The sequence below is a fragment of the Eumetopias jubatus genome, unplaced genomic scaffold, assembly GCF_037043125.1.
Source record: "Eumetopias jubatus isolate StellerSeaLion01/CBP00866 unplaced genomic scaffold, mEumJub1_p1.0 scaffold_1, whole genome shotgun sequence".
Lineage (NCBI taxonomy): Eukaryota > Metazoa > Chordata > Mammalia > Carnivora > Otariidae > Eumetopias > Eumetopias jubatus.
Window position 1 is genome coordinate 110286592 of NW_028274807.1, and position 26150 is coordinate 110312741.

The 26150-nt window shown below is 38.6% G+C and overlaps 1 protein-coding gene across 1 annotated transcript in view; it reads left to right on the forward strand.

Moving 5' to 3' along the window:
- The window catches only part of IGSF10 (immunoglobulin superfamily member 10), a 58341-nt gene that overhangs the window by 30140 nt on the left and 2051 nt on the right, over positions 1-26150 (forward strand). The window contains exons 3-5 of the mRNA XM_028103064.2: positions 6589-6979; positions 17339-21688; positions 22183-23083. Coding sequence (XP_027958865.1) covers positions 6589-6979; positions 17339-21688; positions 22183-23083 — 5642 coding nt within the window. The remainder of the gene's footprint in view (positions 1-6588; positions 6980-17338; positions 21689-22182; positions 23084-26150) is intronic.

Below are 26150 nucleotides of genomic sequence, written 5' to 3' on the forward strand. Positions count from 1 at the left end.
TGCATTCTCCACCAAACATTTAAAGAGTTAATACCTATTCTTTCCAAATTCCTCCAAAAAAATAGAAGAGGGAGAAAAGCTTCCAAATACATTCTACAAGGTCACCATTAATAGCCCTGATACCAAAACCAAAAACACTGCAAAAATTCTTAAAATATTAGCAAACTTACTTTAATACATTTAAAAAATCATTCACTCTGATCAATTGTGATTTATTCCAGGGACAAAAATGTACAATATTCAGAAATCAATCAGTGTGATACATCACATTAGCAAGAGAAAGAATAAAAACCACGTGATGATCTCAATAGATGCAAAAAGAGCATTTGAGACAATACAATATCCATTAATAACTTCTCAACAAATTGAATTTAGAGGGAATGTACATCAACAGAGCAAAGACCATGTATGAAAAACCCACAGCTAACCTCATACCCACTGGTAAAAACTGAAAGTTTTTTCTCTAAGATCAGGAATAAGACAAGGATGTCCACTCTTACCATTTTTATTCAACATAGTACTCTTTGGAAGTCCTAGCTGCATAGCCAGACAAAGAAAAGGCATCCAGATTGATAAGAAAGAGGGACGGCTGGGTGGCTCAGTCGGTTAAGTGTCTACCTTTGGCTCGGGTTGTGATCCCGGGAACTGATGAATGAATTCAGTAAATTTGCAGGATACAAAATTAATATACAGAAATCTGTTGCATTTCTATACCCTAGTAACAAAGTAGCAAAAAGAGAAATTTTAAAAATCCCATTTACAGTGGTACCAGAAAGAATAAAATACCTAGGAATAAACTTAACCAAGGAAGTAAGAGATCTGTACTCTGAAAACTAAAACACTGATGGAAGAAATTAAAGGCGACATAAACAAATGGAAGGCTACTCCATGCTTATGGATTAGAAGATATCATTAAAATGTCCATAATACCCAAAGCAATCTACAGATTTAATATAATCCCAGATTCAGTATAATCCCTATCAAAATAGCATTTTTCACAGAACTAGGACAGATAATCTTAAAATTTGTATGGAACCACAAAAGACCTCAAATAGTAAAAGAAGCAATCCTGAAAAAGAACAGAACTGGAGATATCACAATTCCCAGTTTTAAACTATGCTACAAAGCTGTAGTAATCAAAACAGGATGGTACTGGCACAAAAACAGACGCATAGATCCATAGAACAGAAAAGAGAGCCCAGAAATAAACCCTTAATTACATGGTCAATTAATCTATGACAAAGGAGACAAGAATATATATAATGGAGAAAAGACAGTGCCCTTAATAAATGGTGCTGGCAAAATGGGACAGCTACATGCAAAAGCATAAAACTGAATCATTTTCTCACACCACACACAAAATAAACTCAAAACGGATTAAAGACCTAAATGTGAGACAGGAAACCATAAGCTCCAGAAACAGACATAGGCAGTAATCTCTTTGACATCAGCAACATTTTTCTAGATATATCTCCTTTGGGCAAGGAAAACAAAAGCAAAAATAAGCTATTGGAACTACACCAAAATAAAAAGCTTTTGCTCAGTGAAGGAAGCCATCAACAAAACAAAAGGCAGTCTACCTACTGCAAGAAGATATTTGCAAATGATATATCTGATCAGTGGTTAATAGTCCAATTATACAGAGAACTTATACAACTCAACACCAAAAAAAAAAAGTTCCAATTAAAAAAAGAGCAGAGGACTTGAATAGACACTTTTTCTAAAAAAGACATACAAATGGCCAGCAAATACATACAACATGCTCAATATCACTAATCATCAGGAAAATACAAATTAAAACCACAATGAGTTATCACCTCACACCTGTTAGAATGGCTAGAATTAAAAAGACAATAACAATTGTTGGCAAGGATGTGCAGAAAAGGGAATCCTTGTGCACTATTGGTGAGAATGTAAATTGGTGCATTGTGGAAAACAATATGGAGTTTCCTCAAAAGATTAAAAAATAGAAATACCATGTAATCCAGTAATCCCATTACTGAGTATTTACCTAAAGAAAATGAAAACACTAATTCAAAAAGATATACGTACCCTCATGTTTACTGCAGCATTATTTAAAATAGCCAAGATATGGAAGCAAATCAGGTGTCTATTGACAGATGAATGAAGATGTGGTATATATAAATACAATGGAGTATTGTTCAGCCATAAAAAGGAAGATCTTGCCATTTGCAACAACACAGATGGACTTAGAGGGCATTGTACTAAATGAAATAAATCAGAAAAAGATGAATACTGTATGATTTCACTTATATGTAAAATCTAAAAAACAGACCAAATTAAGAAAAAAAAACAAAAACAGACTCTTAAATACAGAGAACTGGTAGTTGCCAGAGGGAATGTGTATAGGGAGATGGGGAAATAGATAAAAAAGGATTAAGTGATACAAACTTTCAATTATAAAATAAGTAAGCCCTGGAGATTAAATTACAGCACAGCGAATGAATTATGGTACATAGTATCATAATAACACTCTATGGTAACTACACATGGTCAGCATTGAGTAATGTATGAAATTGTTGAATCAATGTTACACACCTGAAACTAACATTCTATATTAGACTTTAATAAAAAATTATTCATAGACATGTACTTATCATTTTGTTGTTTTATAGTTCTGTTTTTCTTAATCTCTTCCCTTGTAATTTGGTGACTTTCCTTAGTGTTATGTTTGTCCCCTTTTTACTTTTTTGTGAAACTATTATAGGTATTTGATTTATGGTTACCATGAGGTCCATATATAACATAATATTCTATGTCTGTAGCAGTCTACTTTAAGTTGAAGATCACTTAAGTTCAGGGGTGTTCTAAAAGCACTCTATTTTTACCACCCCCCCAATGTTTCATGTTTTGAGGTCCTATTTTGTATCTTATTATTTTGTGAATCCATTGACTAATTGTAAGTCTAGATGATTTTACCACTTTTGTATTTTAAACTTCATACTAGATATGTAGGGGGTCGATCCACTACTTTTATCATATGTTTACTTTTATTAGTGAGATCATTTCTTTTATAGTTTTATTTTTTCTAGTTATGGCCTTTTCTTTCCCACTTAAATTAGGTCCTTTAACATTTCTTGTAAGACTGGTTTGTTGTTGATTAATTCCTTTAACTTTTACTTGTCTGGGAAACTCCTTCTCTCTCTTCAATTCTGAGTGATAATCTTGTAGAGAATTCTTGCTTGTGATTTTTTTTTTTCCTTTCAGCACTTTGAATATATCCTGTCATTCTCTTCTCACCTGTAAAGTTTGAGCTGAAAAACCAGTTGTGAGAGTATTATGGGGGTTTCCTTATATCTAGTTGTTTTTCTTTTGGTGCTTTTAAGATTCTCTTTAACTGTTGATACTTTGATTATAATATGTCTTGGTTTGGGTCTCTTTGGGTTCATCTTTTTTACGACTCTGTGCTTCCTGGGCATGTATGTCTGTTTCATTCAACAGGTTAGGAAGTTTTTAGCCATTATTACTTGAAATGGGTTTTCTATGCCTTTTTCTCTCTCTCTCCTCCCTCTGGGACTCCTATAATGGAAAGGTTAGTATGCCTGATGTTGCCCCAGAGATCCCTTAAACTATATTTAGTCTTTCTTTCTTTTTGCTGTTCTGATAGTGATTTCCACTACTGTCCTCCACATCGAGTCATTCCTCTATATCATCTAATCTGCTCTCAATTACCTCTAGTATATTTTTTACTTCAGTATTCTTCAGCCCTGATTGGTTCCTTTTTATATTTTTATATTCTTGAGGTTCTCATTGTGTTGATTTGGTCTTCTGAGTTTGGCGAGCATCTTTATTGTAATTATTCTGAATTATTTTTTGGGTAGATTATTTCACTTGGAACATATTCCTCTGTAGCTTCATTTTGTCTTTCTGTTTCTATGTGTTAGGTAGATCAGTTATATTACCCAGTCTTGGAGGAGTAGCTTTATGTAGGTGTCCTGTGGGGCCCAGTAGCACAAACCCCTGTGATTCATCCAACTGAGGTGCCCCAGGGGTATCCCCTGGGTGGACTGTGTGCACCCTCCTGTTGTGGCTTGTATGCCCTGGTGGGTGGGGCAGGCTTCCAATGTGGCTGGCAGTGAGGTCGGGTTGTGACTATTGCAGGCACTTTAGTGTATGGGGCTCACTATGGGGGGTTACTTGGGGAGAAACTGCTCCCACCAGAACTGGGCCAGTGAGATATAAGGGGAGTAATAAGAAATGGTGCCTACCATCACTTCTGTTCCCAAAGAATGTTATAGCAAGTCCCTGCTCCTCTGGCATATGCTGTAAAATAATCTCCTTTATGTGTAACCCAGGCATTTGTCAAACTGCTGCCTCTGCCCTGGGACTTGGAACAAGGGAGATTACATGCACACTTTTTAAGAGCAGAGTCTCAGTTTCTTATTGCCTTCCCAGACATAAGCCCCACTGGTTTCCAAAGTCAGACATTATATGTCTTCCCAGTGCAGGACCCCTGGGCTCAGAAGTCCAATCCAATATAGGGCTTGAGCCCCTAGTTCCTCGAGGAGGGCCTCTATGGTTGTGATACGACCCCCTACCCCTTATGGGTCATCACACTGGGATTGTGGATCCCAACTAAACCACATTTTCGCCCCTCTTGCCCATCATGTGATATGGCTTTTCTTTTATATCCTTAATTGTGTAAAATAATTTCTGCAAGTCTTCAATTTGTTCTCAGAGATAGTTGTTCTATAAATAGTTGTAGTTCTGGTTTGTCAATGGAAGGAGGTAAGCTCAGAATCTTCCTATTCTACCATCTTGATCTCCAAGACACATCTGATTTCTATTCCAAAGCTCCTCATAAAATAAATACAGCATAATAAAATAAGTCAGCAATATCTTTATAAAAGATAAAATGCCAGTGTTCACAGAGCATTTTGACATCATACCAGGTTTGTATAATGCAAAAGGATTCAGTCTGGGCATGTGACTCTGTTAGTCTGGCTTAATCAGGGATTGTTTGCAATATACGTCTTCAGAGAATTAGATGAAATACAACCCTTCATGAAATCCCCACACATATTTATTGTCTTCACCATGTTTTCAACAAATACTGAGAACACTGAGTTTGAGATTGTACTCCCAGGTAATATTTAGGTCAAAGCTTTTCTATGTTGTCAGTTTTTCTTTGCTTATTAGGGAACTTGGCATTCCAGAAAAGCATTCTTAAACAAAAGTGGTATCTTAGGCCAAATCAGGGGGGAAAAAATGAAATCATTGTGGGGTGCCTGGGGGGCTGTCAGTTAAGCGTCTGCCTTCGGCTCAGGTCATAATCCCAGGGTCCTGGGATTGAGCCCCACATCGGGCTCCCTGCTCAGCAGGGAGCCAGCTTCTCCCTCTCCCTGTGCTCGCTCTCTGCCAGATAAATAAATAAAACCTTTAAAAAAAAAAAGAAATCATTGTTTTTACTAGAATTTCTTTCTCTTTTCTTTTTGGGAGAAGGTGTATGTTCAACTAATAAGTGGAAACGAAACTGGAGAATACCCACATGCTATTGAAATATTCAAAAATTATTTTGATTTTAATGCAAAATCAATCAAAATCATATTCATAAGAACGAAAAAGTGGCAAACACCCAAATGTCCACCACTAAGTGGATAAGCAAAATGTTATATGTACACATGGAATATTGTTCTGCAATAAAAAGGAATGAAGGGCTAATAATTCTACAACGGGGCTGGGTATTGAAAAGATTAGGCAAATTAAAAAAAGCAAGACACAGAAGGCTACAGGCTACATACTGTATGACTCCATTTACATTAAATGTCCAGAATATGCAAATCCACAGAAACAAAATAAATTCGTGGTTTTCTAGGGCTAGGCAGAAGGTAGGGAATGACTGCCAATGGCAGCAGTTTTGATTTTGGGGTGATGAAAACTTTCTAAATTTAGTGGAGATGGTTGCACCACTATTAATGTACTAAAAACCACTTAATTTATACTTTAGAGGTGTGAATTTTATGGCCTGTGAATTATATCTCAACACTGTTACAAATGTGACAGATGAATTCACTGTATGCTTTATGAAAAATTCAGGTTCAAGAAATCTTAAATTTCCTTGAAATATCAAGACAATTTTTAAAAACTTAGGGAAATTTTCAATAACAAAAGTAAAAAGAATAGTATAATAAATCCCAAAATATTGTCATCCAGGTTCAGTAGTTGCCAAGACATAACAGATTTGTTTCACCTGTACTTTTACCCAGTACTTTTTTTTACTTCATTGCATTGCTTTGAAAGAAATAAGATATCTTAATGTTTTATCTGCAGGTACTTCATATATGTCTCAGAGTTAAGGAATCTTTTAAAAATAACCACAACATTAATATATAAATTTTAGCAATAACTCTTTAATATTATCATGAGTATTCTAATTTCCCTGATATTCTCATATTTAATTTGCAACTAATTTGTTTGAATTAATTAGGATTCAAGCAAGATATACATAATGTTGCATTGGATTAATTCCAAAATGTTTTATTATTGATACACTTTTCCCTTTTGTGAAAATTTCTTTGACAAACTAAATGGTTTTTTTCTGTGTGTGTTTTTATTTTTTATTCTTAGGTCTTAAAAATGAGCTATAACAAAATCCGAAAACTTCAGAAAGATACTTTTTATGGCCTCAGGAGCTTGACACGGTTGCATATGGACCACAACAATATTGAGTTTATAAACCCAGAGGTTTTTTATGGACTCACCTTTCTCCGACTGGTGCACCTGGAAGGAAATCAGCTCACTAAGCTCCATCCAGATACATTTGTCTCTTTGAAATACCTCCAGATATTTAAAACATCTTTCATTAAGTACCTATACTTGTCTGATAACTTCCTGAGTTCCCTGCCTCAAGAGATGATTTCCAATATGCCTGATTTGGAAAGCCTTTATCTTCATGGGAACCCATGGACCTGTGATTGCCATTTAAAATGGTTGTCTGACTGGATACAGGAAAAACCAGGTATATATGCTATTTATTTCTTTGTCCTAATTAGAGGAAACCTGCCTGGAGGTTTTTACCAGTAAGTGGGAGCCCAAGGTAATTTAGCTGGAGAGAAAATGGACACTAAATAATAACTTAGTGGTAATGAATTCTCTTTAATGAATTATTTGTGTATTGTTTCAGGTCAACTATCCAGTCATCAGTTCTGGCAAAATTAGGAAATAAGGAATGTCTGTGTGTGTTACTCTTCTTTACTTACCACGCCATAAAAACCCTTCCCTTTTCTTATTTTCCTTTCAGTCATTCAGTCAATACACATTTTTTTGGCGTTCTAGTCAAGATCCTGTGCTTGGTGATAGAACTATCAAGAGCACTGTCTCTGCTCTAACCATGCCTCTGGTGGGTTACAGATAAGCAAACGGATAATCAGTGTGTGAAATGTGTTTTGATGGGGAAAGTAAAATTTGCCATGAAGAGGGCAAGATCTATTCAGTCAACAAGTAGTTATTCTAAAGAGATCACAACACAGAGATCTAAAAATGAACAAGACAGCTCCATAATGGAGCTTACATTCTTGGAGGGGAGGGGAGACAGAAATGGACAACCAAATGTACTATTAACTGTTGAAATCTGATTAAATAATTAAGTCTTTAAGATAAGGACTGAAAGGAACCTACTGATTTTGGCATCAAAGGGGTGGGTGGTTACTTTGGAAAGAGTGACAGGGAGACAGATTGCTGTGTGGGGAGAGATAGGTGGAAGGCAGGGAGCAGTCTACTTTTTTTGGAGAGGTTTGGCTTGAGGTGAGGGAATGAGGGAGAATGCAGCCAGATGGAAATGTGTAATCACACAGGATTCTTCAAGCATGAGAGAGCCTTGAGCATGTTCAAGGTGAGAAGAGATTAAGAGGGAGAGGGTGACAACACTTCAGAAGGGGCAGATCACCCATTGAACAAGTCCCCTGAAAAAACTGGAGAGCAAGAGATCCAGACATAGGTGGAAGGATTTTCCTTAGGAGGAGGAGAAAAGAGAACTCCGGGGTCTGGTAGAAAAGACAAAGGAAGCTATTATCTGATGGCTTTTCCTCCCCTGTGAAGGTGCAAGAGAGGTAGGTGACTGAGGAGGGTCCTAGGATGGGGTCAACGCCAGAAGCTTGGGAAAAGTGGAAAAGGTTTGAAGTTGCTGCCATCATATTTATATATATATTTTGTGTGTGTGTGTGTTGTCAGTTAATTAGTTAAAAAGCAAATCAGAAAACATTAACTGAACATTGAGAATTACTTTAGGGCAACAGACACCACCTTAGCTCTCCAAGAGCAAATATTTTAGGCAAATATGCCAAACACATAAAAAGACAGTCTTAAAATGAACAACATCAAAATACTTATATTGAAGATTTAGTTCCATAGGAGCTCAGAGTCAGTAAAAATTTACTTCTGCCTTGATTAAAAAGGAGGAAAACTGGACTGGACCATAAAAGATACATCAAAGGGAAAAGAAGGAGTACAAGTGCTAGCAGGGAGTACTGAGTTTGTGGTTGACATTGTGCTAGATGCTTTCTATTTAATCCCCACAATAATCCTCCATTTACAGATGAAGAAACTGAGGCTTAGGTAATTTGGGTGCTGTAAATGTATTTTCCTTATGATTTTCTCAGAAAGCTTTTCTCTAGTTTTATTATAAGAATACAGCACAGGTAAGTGGTTTAAAAAAGAAAAGTTTCCAGTGTTGTATTATGAATAAGACTAATACTATATACCATAAAAATTTTATAATGATACATTCCTTAGTGTACAGGCTAGGCTATCATAAAGCAATCATATTGTTGCTTCATTATCAATGCATGTCATTAAGCATCTGCCTCCGGCTCAGGTCATGATCCCAGGGTCCTAGGATCGAGCCCCACGTTGGACTCCCTGCTCCGCGGGAAGCCTGCTTCTCCCTCTCCCACTCCCCCTGCTTGTGTTCCCTCTCTTGCTGGGTCTCTCTCTGTCAAATAAATAATTTATCTTGTAAGCAGATGGTGTAAATTTACAGTATTGATAAATTATGTCAGTGCCTATATCAATAATGTCTTATATGATATAAAACACTGTAGATATTATATGTATTACTAATGCTAGACATCAAAAATGAAAAGATAATGTCAAAAAGAAATTCACCTTTATTTTAAAGATTTTATTTATTTATATATATATAGTGTGTGTGTATATGCATGTGTATGTGTGTTGTCAGTTAATTAGTTAAAAAGCAAATCAGAAAACATTAACTGAACATTGAGAATTACTTTAGGGCAACAGACACCACCTTAGCTCCCCAAGAGCAAATATTTAAACCACTTACCTGTGCTGATAGGCTAATAATGCAGTTTCTCTGATTACAAGAGAGAGGCATATTGTATGTCAATGTAATTCTTTGAAAGAAAAGTTATGAGACAGTAAGTAAACTAACACATTAATTTCATATTAAGTATCACTCACTGCATGCCTGTGTAAGGAAATGCTATCCACTTCCATACAAGTCTTGCACCTGATACTCGACATAATGAAAACTGAAGCAGTAACACCAAAGCATCTCACACAGTTCCTACTACACAGTTATTGGATTTTCATGCAAACACACGCACCACAGATAAGTTCATTAGCTCTACAGCACGGTAATCACTTACTGTTCATTATGAGGAAGTGGATCATCATTAGGTCTTCACCCTCATCATCTTCACACTGGATGCATGAGGGAGGAGGACGAGGCGCTGGTCTTGGCATCAGAGAAGCGGAGGAGACAGGGAGGCAGGAGAGGCATGTACACTCGCTGTAACTTTACAGTAATACCTTGCCATTTCTGTCGGACTTTTTGCTCTGTTATTTTTCTAAAAATATTTCTATACAGCACCGGTTGTTCTTCCACCATTTGCTTTAGTTTTGGTGCCCATAGCACAGAAGGGTCCATGTCCTAAAGCAAGTCAAAGGCAGTCTTTGAATAATAGGAACCCTTCTGCCATACTGTCTAAGGTCAGTTTGTTTTCTGGCGCTGCTTTCTCTGTGTCGTCTTCATCATTAGGCACCGGTTTGGAAGCATTAATCTCTATCAAGTCATCTTCTGTTAATCTCTCTGGTGTGGTATCTATTAGCTCTTGAATTTCTCCAAGATCCATATTCTGAAGCCCTTTACCACCACCTCCCTGACCCGCTCCCCCATCCCGTTTTTTTTTTTTTTTTTTTTTTTTTGCCATATCCAGTCTTTCATGATTTCCTTGATTGGCTCTGGGGTAAATCTTTTGATTGAAGTCACACACACCATCTGGACTTGGTTTTCTCCAGCAGGAATTTGCTGTTTCAGACTTGATGGCTTCTATGGCTTTTCCTATAACAGCAATGGCATTTTCAGTGGTGTAATCCTTCTAGATTTTCATGGTATTCTATCACGGGTTCTATTCCATAGAATTAATATCCCTTTCCATAGAATATTATGATTAACGAGCCTAATGATCCCCTTAGGACCCCCTGAATTAGAAGATGAATTAGAAATGTGTTTGGGGGGGGGGGCGCCTCTGGGTGGCTCAGTCGTTAAGCGTCTGCCTTTGGCTCAGGTCATGATCCCAGGGTCCTGGGATCGAGCCCTACATCGGGCTCCCTGCTTGGCTGGGGGCCTGCTTCTCCCTCTCCCACTCCCCCTGCTTGTGTTCCTGCTCTCGCTGTGTCTCTCTCTCTCAAATAAATAAATAAAATCTTTAAAAAAAAAAAAAAAGAAAATGTGTTTGGGGGCAAGTAAGCCACTTTGATGCTTTTGATATTGAACTCGTAGGGTTCTGGGTGGCTAGGGGCATTACCCAACATTAAAAGAACTTTACAAAGCAGTCCCTTGCTGGCAAGGTACTTCCTGACTTCAGGAACAAAGAATCGATGGAACCAGTTTGGAAAAAATATTCTCATCTTCCAGGCCTTTTTGCTGTACAACCAAAAGACTGGCAACTGGTGTTTATCATTTCTCTTCAAGGCTCTGGGGTTAACAGCTTTATAGATAAGGGAAGTCCTAATCATGAACCCCAAATGCATTTGCATACAACAGTAAAGTTAGCCTATCCCTTCCTGCCTTAAATCCAGGTGCTTCCTTCTCTTCCTTACTAATAAATGTCCTTTGTAGCATTTTTTTTCCCCCAGAATAGGACACTTTCATCTACATTAAAAACCTGTTCAGGCAGATATCCTTTGTCCTTAATGATTTTTGTGGTGTCTGACAACTCATCTGCTCCCTCTTGGATGGTGGAAGCTGCTTCTCCTGTTATCTTGATATATTTTAAGCCAAATCTCTTTCTAAAATTATTAAACCATTCTTTGCTGGCATTAAATTCTCCAGGTTTAGATCCTTAGATCCTTCTCCTTTCTTTTGCTCTAAGTTTCATATAATGACTTTGCTTTTTTCTCGAATCATATTAGAGTCTACAGATATGCCTTTCTTATAGCAATCCTGTACCCATATAAAAGCTGTATATTTCAACACAAGATTAAAAAGGTATTTTGCAAAAAGTGCAAGGTTTTCACACCTGCTGGTGTAGCTGCCGTGACAGCTTCAGGGATTTCCTTTTCTTACAAAGGTCCTTACACTGGATTCATTCATGTTAAAGTGGCAGGTAACCACAGCTGCAAACCTCATATTAACTTTTTCTTGGAATGTCATGACTTTTCTCTGCTTCTTGGGAGCATTTCCAGCATCACTAGTGGCACTTTGTACGGGTCCCATGGTATTATTCAAGGTTTGTGATACTGCACTAAACATGATGAAAACTACATGAGAGCTATGAGAGATCACTTTTTACTGCAGTACACAATTTACTAGAGAGATGAGTTACACGGAGATGATTAGTGTCATACAGCATTTTTAAATGGATACAACACTTGAGCTCACCTCAATAGCAATAGGAGGTGGCTACAAAATTATTATGGTAGTACATCATGTACTACAGTTAATTTTAGGCAGTTATGGTTTAATATTGTACCTTTGCTTACCTTTTTCTCAACATACCATCTCTAAGTATGTTGCTTATATATCTTATAATCTTATATATCTATGTATACACACACACACACACACACACATATAATTAGCAAAACCCATTAGGGCTAACATCTTTCAGTCATGTCTAAATAATTACATGTTCTCCTTTTGACTGTGATGCCTTAATGATAATCCTATAAGACTCATGAATGAGTCACATCAACTTCTGCTTGGACATTTTTTTCACCCATTCCAAGAGATGTGACAGTTCCTGTCTTCAGTTGCTTCACCTGGCACGGGCTAGGCAATCCTTCTGCACATATTTCAGTAGTCCAGTGTAACACAGCTTTATCTGTATCTGGGTATTGTCCCTGCTTAGGTTCCACAAAGCTCGTTGTCTTGTTTCTCTATAAAATAAGGATTTGTAGCTCTATTTTCAACTTTTTTTTTTTTTTAAAGATTTTATTTATTTATTTGAGAGAGAGAGAGAATGAGAGACAGAAAGCATGAGAGGGAAGAGGGTCAGAGGGAGAAGCAGACTCCCCGCCGAGCAGGAAGCCCGATGCGGGACTCGATCCCGGGACTCCAGGATCATGACCCGAGCCGAAGGCAGTCGCTTAACCAACTGAGCCACCCAGGCACCCTCTATTTTCAACTTTTTGAGAAACCTCCATACTGTTTTCCAGAGTGGCTGCACCAGCTTGCATTCCCACCAACAGTGTAGGAGGGTTCCCCTTTCTCCGCTTTCTCCATATCCTTGCCAACATCTGTCGTTTCCTCGCCAACATCTGTTGTTTCCTGACTTGTTAATTTTAGGCATTCTGACTGGTGTGAGGTGGTATCTCATTGAGGTTTTGATTTGGATTTCCCTGATGCCAAGCAATGTTGAGCACTTTTTCATGTGTCTGTTGGCCATTTGGATGTCTTTGGAAAAATGTCTGTTCATGTCTTCTGCCCATTTCTTGATTGGATTAGTTGCTCATTGGGTGTTGAATTTGATAAGTTCTTTATAGATTTTGGATGCTAGCCCTTTATCCAATATGTCATTTGCCAATATCTTCTCCCATTCTGTCAGTTGTCTTTTGGTTTTGTTGACTGTTTCCTTTGCTGTACGAAAGTTTTTTATCTTGATGAAGTCCCTTAAAAAAAAAAAAAAGATAGTAGGAAGGGAAAAATGAACAGGGAGAAATCGGAGAAGAGATGAACCATGAGAGACTATGTACTCTGAGAAACAAACTGAGGGTTCTAGAGGGGAGGGGGGTGGGGGATGGGTTAGCCTGGTGATGGGTATTAAGGAGGGCACGTATTGAATGGAGCACTAGGTGTTATACGCAAACAATGAATCATGGAACTCTACGTCAAAAACTAATGATGTATGGTGACTAATATAACAAAATAAAAATAAGGATTTGTGGCTATTTCTTTGATAAACATTTGTTTTACTAATATTAAATTTATGTCTAGCTTCTGTTTCCAGGCCTTTTTACCTACTTAATAACTTCTTGTTTTAGTGCCAAAGCCTAGTATAATCTTAAAGCAAACATTTTATTTTTTTTTCTAAGATTTTATTTTAGAGAGCAGGGGGAGGGGCAGAGGGAGAGAATCTCAAGCTGACTCTGCGCTGAGCACAGAGCCTGAAGCAAAGGCTTGATCTCATGACCCTGAGATCAGGACTTGAGCTAAAACCAAGAGTCAGACACCTAACCGACTGAGCCACCCAGGCGCCCCTTAATATAAACATTTTAAGTGGCAAATTTAATATATGGTCCCGACAGTGCATGTAACTCAGTTAAAGAGAAAACAATGTAAATAGCTAAGATAGTGTTCGTGTGCAATAGTGGAAGCCATATCAAGACTGACAGCTGGTCAGTTGCTACCGTAAAACACCTTCAATTTTAAGACCCATCTCAAGTTACAAGTTAAGATGTGGCAGAAACATGACCTTAGAATTAGGCGTGCCTGCCCACCTTCATCCCTCCCGCCAGTCTTTCCTGAGCATCCATTGGCTGAGGCCAGGGACATACAGATAAATAAGTATGGATGTTATAGTCTTGTGGAAAGACAGATAACCAGTCATTCTAACAGTGGACGGGTGAGGAGTAGTATAGGAGAAGTTAAAGGTATAAGGAGAACATAAAGCAGAAAGCCCACCCAGAAGTGATGTTGTGACTGGGTCCTGAAGGATGTAAGTAGTTAGATATTGATGGAAGAGGACGTGCCCAATGGGAAATGATGGGAAGTAGAAGGAACAACATATTCCAGAGCCTAATAAGGCATGGCAGGTTGAGAAATGGAAAGCATGTCTGTGTGACGGAGAGAATGAAAGTGACATGATAAGATCTGCATTTGAAGTAAAATACCTGATGTCCAGGGCCTGCTAACTCTGGTCCAGGTGCTAGCAGGAGTAAGCATACCAAGATGTGAGTATAATTCTGTGATGAGGTTTAATTAAGCCAGAAGTCTGCAATGTTCTTTGCTTTGGCAGGGTCTGAACACAGGGTACTGATGAGTAGGTTAAGGGTCATAGCTGATTGGTAAGTGGGTGATTAAGAAGAGACTCTTATGTGTACTCAAGGGTTTTCAGGCTTGCCAGCTACCTTCTCTGCATAGGTTTAGATTTTAAAATTTACCAAAGAATTCTGAGCCAGCTGTAGGTAGCACTACCTGTCACACTGGAGTACATACTCAAGGGTTTGGAGTCCATCCCTGTTGTCACAAATGGCACTATCTCATTTTTTTTTTTTTTTGCTAATATTCCAATATATATACATACCACATCTTCCTTATCCATTCCTCTATGGATAGACACTTAGGTTACTTCCAAATCTTGGCTATTGTAAATAATGCTGCAATAAACATAGGGGTGCATGTATCTTTTCAGATTAGTATTTTTATATTCTTTGGGTAAATACCGAGTAGTGGAATTATTAGACTAATTGGTAATTCTATTTTTTAATTTTTTGAGGAACCTCCATACTGTTTTCCACAGTGGCTGCACCAATTTACATTTCCACCAATAGTGCATGAGGGTTCCTTTTTCTCCATATCCTTGCCAACACTTATTTCTTGTCTTTTTTATTTTAGCCATCTGATAGGTGTAAGATGATCCCTCATTGTGGTTTTGATTTGCATTTCCCTGATGACGAGTGATGCTGAGCATCTTCTCATGTGTCTATTAGCCATCTGTATGTCTTTTTTTGAAAAAAAAAAAAAAGTCTATTCATGTCCTATGCCCATTTTTAAGTCAAATTGCTTGGGGTTTTTGTTTTTTGGTGTTGAGTTGTAGAGGTCCTTTATATAGTTTGGATACTAACTAGTTATTGGATATATCATTTGCAAATACCTTCTTTCAGTAGGTTGTCTTTTTGTTGATGATTTCCTTCACTGTGCAAAAGCTTTTTATTTTGGTGTAGTCCCAATAGTTTATTTTTGCTTTTGTTTTCCTTATGCAAGGAGACATATCGAGAGAAGGGTTTCTATGGTCAATGTCAGATACATTACTGCCTGTGCTCTCTTCTAGGATTTTTACAGTTTCAGGTCTCACATGAAGGTCTTTAATCTATTTCAAGTTTATTTTTGTGTATGATGTAAGAAAGTGGTCTAGTTTCATTATTTTGCATGTAGCTGTCCACCAGTTTTGACAGCACCATTTATTGAAGAGTCTGTCTTTTCCCCATTGTATATTCCTGCCTCCTTTGTTATAGATTGACTATATAAGTATAGGTTTATTTCTGAACTCTCTATTCTGTTCCATTGATCTATGTGTCTGTTTTAGTGCCAGTACCATTCTGTTTTGATTACTATGGCTTTGTGGTGTATCTTGATATCTGGGATTGTGATACCTGCAGCTTTGTTTATCTTGAGATTGCTTTGGCTATCTGGGATCTTTGTAGTAACATACGAATATAGTAATATATGTTTCAGCTTTGTGAAAAATGTGGGTATTTTGATAGGGATTATATTAAATCTGTAGATTGCTTTGGTTAGTACATTTTATATTCTTCCAATCCATGAGCATGGAATATCTTTATATTTGTTTATGTTGCCTTCAGTTTCCTTTGTCAATGTTTTATAGTTTTCAGAGTATAGATTTTTCACGTCCTTGGTCAAGTTTATTCCCAAGTATTTTATTATTTCTGGTGCAATTGTAAATGGGATTGTTTTCTTCTCTTTCATCTCCTCATTATTAGTGTATAGAAATGCAACCGATTTCTGTATGTTAATTTTGTATCCTGTGACTTTATTGAATTTGTCATTTCTAACAGTTTTTTCGTGTAGTTTTTAAGATTTCTTACATACGGTGTCATGTCATCTGCAAACAGAGACAGTTTTCATTCTTCCACATCAATCTGGACGCCTTTTATTTCTTTTTCTTGTGGAACTGCTGCAAGTAGGACTTCTGAAGACTACTATGTTCAATAAAAGTGGTCAGAGTGGACTTCCTTGTCTTGCTCCTGATCTTAGAGGAAAGCTCTCAGTTTTTCACCATGAGGATGATGTTAGCTGTGGGTTTGTCATATTTGGCCTTTATTCTGTTGAAGTAGGTGTCCTCTAAACCCACTTTGTTGATAGTTTTTATCATGAACAGATGTTGAATTCTGCCAAATGTTTCCTATTAATCTGTTGAGATGACCATATGATTTTAATCCTTTGTTGATGTAGTTTATCACACTGATTGATTTGTGAATACTGAACCATCTTTGTGCCCCCAGAAAAAATCCCATTTGATCATGGTGAATGGTCCTTTTAATGTATTGTTAAATGCAATTTGCTAATATTTTGTTGAGGATTTTTACATGTATATTCATCAAGGATGTTGGTCTTTAGTTTTATTGTTTCATGGTGTCTTTGTCTGGTTTTGGTATCAGGGTAATGCTGGCCTCATAGAATTTGTTTGGAAACCTTCCTTCCTCTTCTGTATTTTGGAATAGTTTGAGGAGAATAGGTATTAAAACATGTAATCTTTTAAGGGACAATGAAATTCTATGACCCTTCAAACATTAAAATGAGGAAATAGAACTGAACTACTTTTAGTAAAAAGTGGGAAACATAAGCTTATTATTTTGTTTCCCTATATAAGGAAATTATTCTTTTAGGTAATATTTCTGAGTACCAAATATATATCAGGCACTTGCTAGGTACTCGAAATAAAGCAATCAACAAGACAGCAAAAATCCTTGTGACCATGGATATAATACTGTGGCAGGGTATATAGACAATATCTTTTTAGAAATCAACCTAAAGACAAAAAAGTAGGAAACTTCCTTAATAACACTAAAATTTCCAAATTGTTCTTTCAAATTTTAGCAAAAGCTATTTCTTTAAAATGTTCAAATGTAAAGAGGCCACAGCTGGCAATAACTCAATTGTCATTTTTCCTAGATATAATAAAATGCAAAAAAGACAGAAGTCCTTCCAGTCCTCAGCAATGTCCACTTTGTATGAACCCCAGGACCTCTAAAGGCACGCCCTTAGCTATGGTCCCAGCTGCAGCTTTCCTGTGTGCCAAGCCAACCATCGACCCATCCCTGAAATTAAAGAGCCTGACTGTTCTGGAAGACAGCAGTCCTGTGTCCATCTCTCCCCAAGATTTCATGGCACCCCTTGGCTCCATCACTTTGAATATGACAGATCAGTTTGGAAATGAAGCTAACATAGTCTGCAGTATCCAAAAACCCTCAAAGACATCATCCATTGCATTCACTGAAGAAAATGACTATATCATGCTAAATTCATCATTTTCAACATTTCTGGTGTGTAACATAGAAAACAATTACATTCAGCAAGTGTGGCAAGTTCTGGCTTTGTACAGTGATTCTCCTCTGATTCTAGAAAGGAGCCACTTGCTCACTGAAACACCACAACGCTGCTACAAATATAAACAGGTGGCTCCTAAACCTGAAGACATCTTTACCGACACAGAGGCTGAACTCACAATAGATCCCCCTTGGTTAATGCAAGACCAAATCTCCTTGCAGCTAAATAGAACTGCCAGCACACTCAGTACATTGCACATCCAGTACTCCAGTGATGTTCAAGTCACTTTACCAAGGGCAGAAATAAGGCCAGTGAAACATAAATGGACCATGATTTCCAGAGATAACAATACTAAGCAGGAACGCACTGTTTTGATTGGTGGGACCATTAGCCTAGAATGCCCAGGCCAAGGAGACCCTACCCCACATTTGGAGTGGCTTCTGGCTGATGGGAGTAAAGTGAGAGCCCCTTATGTTAGTGAGGATGGACGAATCCTAATAGACAAAAGTGGAAAATTAGAACTCCAGATGGCTGATAGTTTTGACACAGGCATATACCACTGCATAAGCACCAATTATGATGATGCAGATATTCTCACCTATAGAATTACTGTGGTAGAGCCCTCCATAGAAGCCTATCATGAAAATGCGGCTCATTATACAGTTTTCATTGGTGAAACACTTGACCTTCCATGCCATTCTTCTGGTATCCCAGATGCCTCTGTTAGCTGGGTTCTTCCAGGAAACACTGTGTTTTATCAGTCCTCCAGAGACAAGCAAATTCTTAACAATGGCACACTAAGACTATTACAGGTCACCCAAAAAAACCAGGGTTATTATTGTTGTGTAGCAGCCAACCCATCAGGGGTTGACTTTTTGATTAACCAAGTTTCAGTCAAAATGAAAGGGCAAAGGCCAGTAGAGCATAATGTAGAAATAGATGGATCTGGACTTGATGAGCCCAATCCCATTGCTCATCTTATGGACCCACCAGCTGTGCAACTCCCTACCTCTGTTCCATTGGGAGCTGAGACTGGAAAACAAGTCTTGAGCACAAGTAAAAAGCACAACTATCGCGAGTCAATACACCGGCGGCGAGGAGATTCACCAAATCGACATTTTAGAGAGCACAGGAGGCCCTTCCCTTCCTCTGCTCGGAGAATTGACCCACAGCACTGGGCAGCACTTTTGGAGAAAGCTAAAAAGAATATTATGCCAGAGAAGCAAGAAACTACTACAGCAAGGCCCCCTTCAGTGGCCACCCAACTCCTGAAGATACCTGGGGAGGAAATGGACTCTTCAGGCAAGCTCCCTCCAGAAGAGGAACTGATGGCCCTGGCAACTAAGGCTCCTAGTGTTCTGGCAAGGACACTGATTGCCAATTCCAGAAAAATACCTGATAGCCCTGTGACAAATGTAACTGTTACTGAAGTCTCTCCAGTTGCGGGTCCACAAATCCTACCACCTGAAAAACCAATAGATTTCAAGCCATCTCCTATTAAAACTACAGCCATGTCAGAGAATATCAACCCAACCTTATCAAGCAAAATGCAAGGCACAACCACTGAAAATTTCTCCACTATCTCTCCTTTCTTACCTGAAGCAATGCAATTTCAGGAAGCTGACAACACTAGGAGGAAAAAAGAGCATTTACAAAGTACAGTCCCAATAGCAGTGGGGACTATGAGCAAAGATGCCAATATCAAAATGCTCAGTAGTGCTAACAGCAAAGCTGATATATTCTTAGGGTCAGTAAATGCCACAAATAGTCATCAGACATCTGTAACAGGAGTCAGTGACCCCAGGAGCAATCACCTCTATCCATACATTACTCAAAAGCTTAGCACCTCTGAGATACCTTCAGGCCCATACACTGCTGCTCATTCTCAGTCACAGATTCCTAGAAATAGTACAACTAACATCCCACTAACATCTAGGCGCTTTGGAAGACGGAGGAAAATTTGGGGTAGGGGTCGCATTATCAGCCCATATAGAACTCCAATTCTTCGACAACATAGATACGGCTTTGTGAGACCAACATTCAGAGTTTCTTCTGAAGAAAGCACTACATTTTCAGCCACAGAGGTCAATGTGGTGTGCCCATCCTGTTCTCCTGAGGAAAGGCTCACCACTGCTGCAGCAGCATTGTCTTTTCCAAGTTCTTCCCCTATCATGCTCACCAAAGCTGAAACTTCCAAAGTCACAGAAGAGTCTACAACTCTAGTCCACAATCCATCATTACCATTTGAGAACGAACCAAATGTAAATATTGAGAAAACAATACCCACAATAAAATATTTCAGTGCTGAAAGTACCCAAATGACTCCAACTGATGCAGTTATGACTCATGCCCCCAAATCCTTACCTGTGGAAAAAACTGTAACAAATAATGGCTACCCAAGTGGGTCTAACACCAATGAAGTTAAAAGAGATTCAATGTTTATATCACCACTTCCAGATCCCACCACCAAGCCATCTATGTCTACTACTACAGCCATTACAAGATTTTTAAGAAGGAAAATTCCCTGGCATCAGATCTTTGTAAATAACCATGTCCAAAAAGAGAGGTTAAAGAATCAGCATCAATTTAGCCCACCAAAAAGCACAGGCACAGTACTTACTAAAATATCTCCTGCTTTACCCACAGATAAAGTTTTCCCTTTCCATTTCACAACACTCTCAACAAGTGTGATGCAAATTCCATCTATAACATCAGCTACAACTCACCAAAATATCACTGAAACACACAGTCCTATAAGTCTCCCAACAATGAAAAAGCTGCCCTTTCCACCAGTTTACCCTACACCTCTTAATATCTCAAGCAAAGAATCAAGTACCAACAATTTCATATCAATGCAGACAGCCAGGCTGACAGTTCCTCCTACTGCCCCTGCATCAGTCATTATCAGTAAAACCCAAATAGCCAGACCCAGGACACGAAACATACAAAGAAAAAAGGAGCCTCAGAGGAACAGGAATGACTCATACTCCTCTCCTAGTCAGAGTTCTGGCTTCACTACATCAGCTACTATGATACCTCCTGATCTAACTGCAACTGAAACTTCAACCAAGCCCAGTATCTTTGCTTTCACTCATTCTCCCTTAGAAAACATAAAAGGAATTTCAAGCACAATGGGTCTTTATCCAAGAACACTTACTCTGACAGATGTAATTGAAGAACTACCCCAAGAGAATACTCAGACTTTGAAGAGCAGAATTGTTTCTGAAATCACTTTGTCCAGCAAACTACACCAGACCACCACAACTAGGAACACAATCATTAGACACTCAACCATGCCACCATTCCGGAGTGTCAGTGCTGCTCCAATGCCAATTCCCACCTCCCATTCCTTGAGTAATCAAAGTGCAGTCACAGACAACATGGCAACTCCCGTTTTTAGGATGATGACAAATACAGTGATCAAGCCACGTGAATACTCTAGGCACAATGCTAATCCACAGCAATTAGCAGCAGAGGTTGCAACATCTCCCAGAGTTCGCCCAAATGTCAAGGTCACAATTGGAACCACCCACTTTATCTACTCCAATCTGTTTCATTCTGCTTCTACACCAGCACTAATGACAGTTAAACCACAGAATTCTAAACTGACTTCCTCTCCCTGGTCAGAAAACCACTTCTGGCACAAGTCATACCCAGAAATTGCTGAAAAAGGCAAAATGTCAGTAGTGAGCATATTGCCCACTCCAGGCTTGCCAGAGGACACCACTCATGCTTCAAATTGGGATATTCAGAAGACTGCAAAGAAAAATGGCTTTGATGAGACACCAGTTCAAAAAATAACAACTTCTGAACTCCTTCCCTTTGATTCTTTGTCTAGGAATATATTTGAAAGGCCCAGAATAGTTGGAGGAAAAGCAGCAAGTTTTACTGTTCCCGCTAACTCAGATGCCTTTCTTCCTTGTGAGGCTGTTGGAAATCCCCTGCCCACCATCCACTGGACCAGAGTCTCATCAGGTATCTGAAACTGTTTTTTTTTTTTTAATTTTTTTCTTTTTACACTTAGTTTTGTTGAGTCATAAAACAAGGAAAAGATTGTGTTATGTTTCAGGGTTACACATCCAAAGAATCAACACCAGTTTCAAATCTCTCCAAGACACAGAAACTATTGATATTCTCATTTGACATTTGCTGCATAACTTTTTCTGCTCATTGGAAGGTTTTAAAACATGTTAAGAACATTTTTTTGTAATGCTTTGAAAGCAGATACAGGGAAATATGATTTGAAAAAGAAAAGGGTCATTGTGTTGAATCATATGGATATAAAAATCTTCCGTGAATAATTTTTACACTCTTAACACTAAGTCTCCTAATTTTAATTTTAAATATATTTGCTCTCAGTAGCCTAACAGCACCCCCCAAAGCTTTCCTCTTGAGACTTTCCCTTGCACAATTTGTTTTCTATTTAAACTTTGATGACCTATGACTACAAATTTCTTTCTTCTTATCAGGATTTGATATATCTAAAAGGAAACAGAATAGCAGATTCCAAGTGCTGCCCAATGGCACCCTGTCCATACAGAGGGTGGACATTCAGGACCGCGGACAGTACCTGTGCTCAGCATCCAATCCACTTGGCACTGACCGCCTTCATGTCATGTTGTCCGTGGTTTCCTATCCCCCCAGGATCCTGGATAGGCGTACCAAAGAGATCACAGTCCACTCTGGAAGCACTGTGGAATTGAAGTGCAGAGCTGAAGGTAGACCAAGTCCTACAATTTCCTGGGTTCTTGCAAACCAAACGGTGGTTTCAGAATCATCTGAGGGGAATAGGCAGGCCCTGGTGACATCTAATGGAACACTGGTCATCCACAGTCTCAGCATTTATGACCGGGGTTTTTACAAATGCATGGCCAGCAACTCAGCTGGCCAGGATTCACTGTTGGTCAAAATACAAGTCATTGCAGCCCCACCTGTTATTCTAGAGCAAAAGAGGCAAGTCATTGTAGGGACTTGGGGTGAAAGTTTGAAATTGCCCTGTACTGCCAAAGGAACTCCTCAGCCCAGTGTTCACTGGGTCCTCTCTGATGGCACTGAAGTGAAACCACTGCAGTTTATAAATTCCAAGTTGTTGTTATTTTCAAATGGGACTCTGTATATAAGAAATGTAGACTCTTCAGACAGGGGCACTTATGAATGCATTGCTACCAGCTCCACTGGCTCAGAAAGAAGAGTGGTAATTCTTACAGTGGAAGAGCGAGAAACCATCCCCAGGATAGAATTTGCATCCCAGAAGCGGACTGAGGTGAATTTTGGTGACAAATTACTACTGAACTGCTCAGCCATTGGGGAACCCAAACCCAAAATAATCTGGAGGCTACCATCCAGGGCTATTGTCGACCAGTGGCACAGGTAAACCATACCTTTGTGTTGAGATTGTCTTCTTTATCTATTTAGATGTACAATTTCTGAAATGGAAAAAGTGATACAGTGAGATCAGCAGCAGATTTAGAGAGCTCATAGACTCTGTACATAAAAGTAACTCTTTCTAAAGAGACCTAATCCTTTTGAGGTAACGTTACATATAAAAATGAAGCTTCTTACATGCTTAACTCTACAGGCCAGCTGTTCAATTCTTACTGAATTTACATAGTTAAAAGCAGACTAACAATCTCATTTGCTGTCATACTTGTGACAGCTTTAAAATGGTAACTGCGGAAAGGTATTTATAATTTCTCTATCCAAAAAGAGGAGGGAATTTTGTAATGCAACCAAGGTTCTGTGTAATTTTGAAAACAATTTCCACTACCCATGCAAAAACCACAATGCAGTAAGTATAGAAAGCATTACACTTGTGATGTGAATAACGGATAAAGTTCAAAATTTAGGTTGTTAAGGAAAAGGTCTAAAACACTAAAACACTTACTGGATGTTAAGTCAGTTTTGGAAAATGGAAATCTTTTATCAAGAGGCATGAAAAAATTTAAGGAATGTTTTAAGAAGTTAACCCAAAGGAAGTCTGGAGAGTGTTCCAAAACACATTATTAATATCTCAGAATAAATCTTAACCAGGTATTCCAACAGATCCTTCAGAGGTAAACAGCAAAGAAATTAAGTAGGTTGTTTATATTTTGTTTGGGGAAGTATTTATGGGACACAGATTGTAAAAATTGTGGAAGAGGCAACAGAGTGTATAAAGATCACAGATGGGGCACCTGGGTGGCTTGGTTGGTTGAGCGGCTGACTCTTGATTTCTACTTGGGTCATGCTCTTGGGGTCGTGGGATCGAGCCCCACATCAGGTTCTGTGCTCAGCGGGAAGTCTGCTTGAGGTTCTCTCTCTCAAATAAATAAATCTTAAAAAATAAAGATCACAGATGCTACCATGGGCCCACCAGAGGTACTGCATTTTTTTCTTTTATAATTCAACTTGTTTGCTAACTGAACACCTCAATTATTATTTTGCCACTAGCCTCAAAAAGGCAAGGATATTCTTTACTTAGAAGCTTTAGATGATATCAACTGAAATAAAAGGGGCCATTTACTGCAAGAAAAAGAAAGTCCTTGCTGTTTCCATTTCGAAGCTTCTAACATTTGAATTTTAGATTCTAAAAATGCAAAAATGTGCATCATAGCTATGCGTTTCTGCGTACACCACCATGACCAGAATAAGCAAAACCCTGTCCCTTTCTTAAAGCCTACTTGTCACCTGAACCAAAAAGCTTTTTCTGGGTTTTTAAATGGCCTCAGACTCAGAACACCACCAGTCTATCTCCAGTACTTTTGACATATGTGACCTGTTTCAGCACAGAATGGTTTCCTCTTCTTCGGAACCTAAGAGCTTGTCACAAGAGCAGAACCTCGGGTCCCACTCCAGACTTGCTGAGTCAGAATTTGCGCTTTAAAAAGATACCCGGATGAATCACATGCTCAATAAAGTCTGAGAAGCATTGCTTTAGAAGGACTACAGATGCTTTCTTTTACTTGGGGAACACTCTACTTTGGAAAAGTAGATTTTCTCTTAAAAACATCACTTTATAAAAAGAAACAGCTATAGTCTCTTCTTATATATTACCACCTCCAGATGCATCAGATTTGGGGGCGGGACAAGGTCACTCTAAATCAATGGTTTTCAAAGAATGCAGTCCCCCTGCCAGTAGCATTAGCGTTGCCTGAGAACTCAGTGAATCAGAAACCGATTCTCTTTTAACAGGCAATCTGTGTTCTTAAAAGCTTCCAGGTGATTTTAGTGCCACTAAAATAGGAGACTGGTTCTCAAATTTTATTGTTCATAAGAGTCATGGTCACCTGGGACGTTTGTTACTCAGTGGGTTCCCAGATCCCTGGCCAGATCTCGTGAATCAGAATCTCTGAAAAGCGAAGCCAGGAAACCTGCGTCTTACATGAGGCAGGCGCCATGTGATTCTGATGCATGGGATGAGAGAACTGTTTGTGAGAGCCAAGGCTGGGAGCAGTGGTTCTCAGACTTGGCTGCACATGAGAATCACTGGAAAACTCTGAGTCCTAATGCCTAGGCCACACTCCACACCAATTAAGTCAAATTCTGGAGGTGGGACTTGTTTTATACTCCATAAATGATTTTCATACACATCCAAGTTTGGGAATCAGTGCTTTTATAAAGCATTTGAGAACCAGCCCTGAGAGCTGAGGCAAGTTACTAAGGCTCTCTAAGTAAAGTATTTCCAGATATATAGTGAGGAACTACTTGAAGATTTAAAAATAACAGTACCTTTTGTAATGTACCACACAATACTCTCCATACTTGTTTGCTGAGAATGAAAAGTGACTTGAGCTGTTTGACTTGATTCGCTGCTACCCTATCCACCTTTTCCTCTCTGGTTTCACTTACCTGCTTATCACCTTGGCAAAAAATAAGAAAAATATATATAGATGTTCCCTTATGGGTGTTCTTGATCCCGGTTTTAGCAGCAATTCATTTTCCACTGGTCTTTCTGAAAAGCTAAATCTGGTTTTAGCAGGAAAGATGTGCCATCTGGTGGCTCACGGTGGTAATGGCATGCTGCATAATAACTTCAGGGAGAAAAACGATAGTGCACAGTTTGACAAAATGCAGAGACCAGTCACTTTACAGCTGCCTGCAAAGGACAGATGCAACAGCAGGCTTCTGATGAGTCTTACCATTGGCACTTCCTCTTTTCATGGCAAAGTATAACTTATTTTGTAACCAAATAATTATATTTTGTTACCTTTTAAAAAAAAATAACCTGGCATCTTTTCCGAGCCAAGTATACATGGAAGTTCTTTACTGACATATCACAAAACAATCATTTGATATGTAAAATGGTCAAGAAAGTCCTAAGGTATCCAATGTTTCTAGCATTCTCAGCATTCTTTCAAATCACCATTGTAAAGGAGTTTCATTTCACTAAATTTTAACTGTTCAGTTAGATAATTTTCTCTCAGGAAATGGTTTAGGAGACAGTAAGCTAGTACTGATT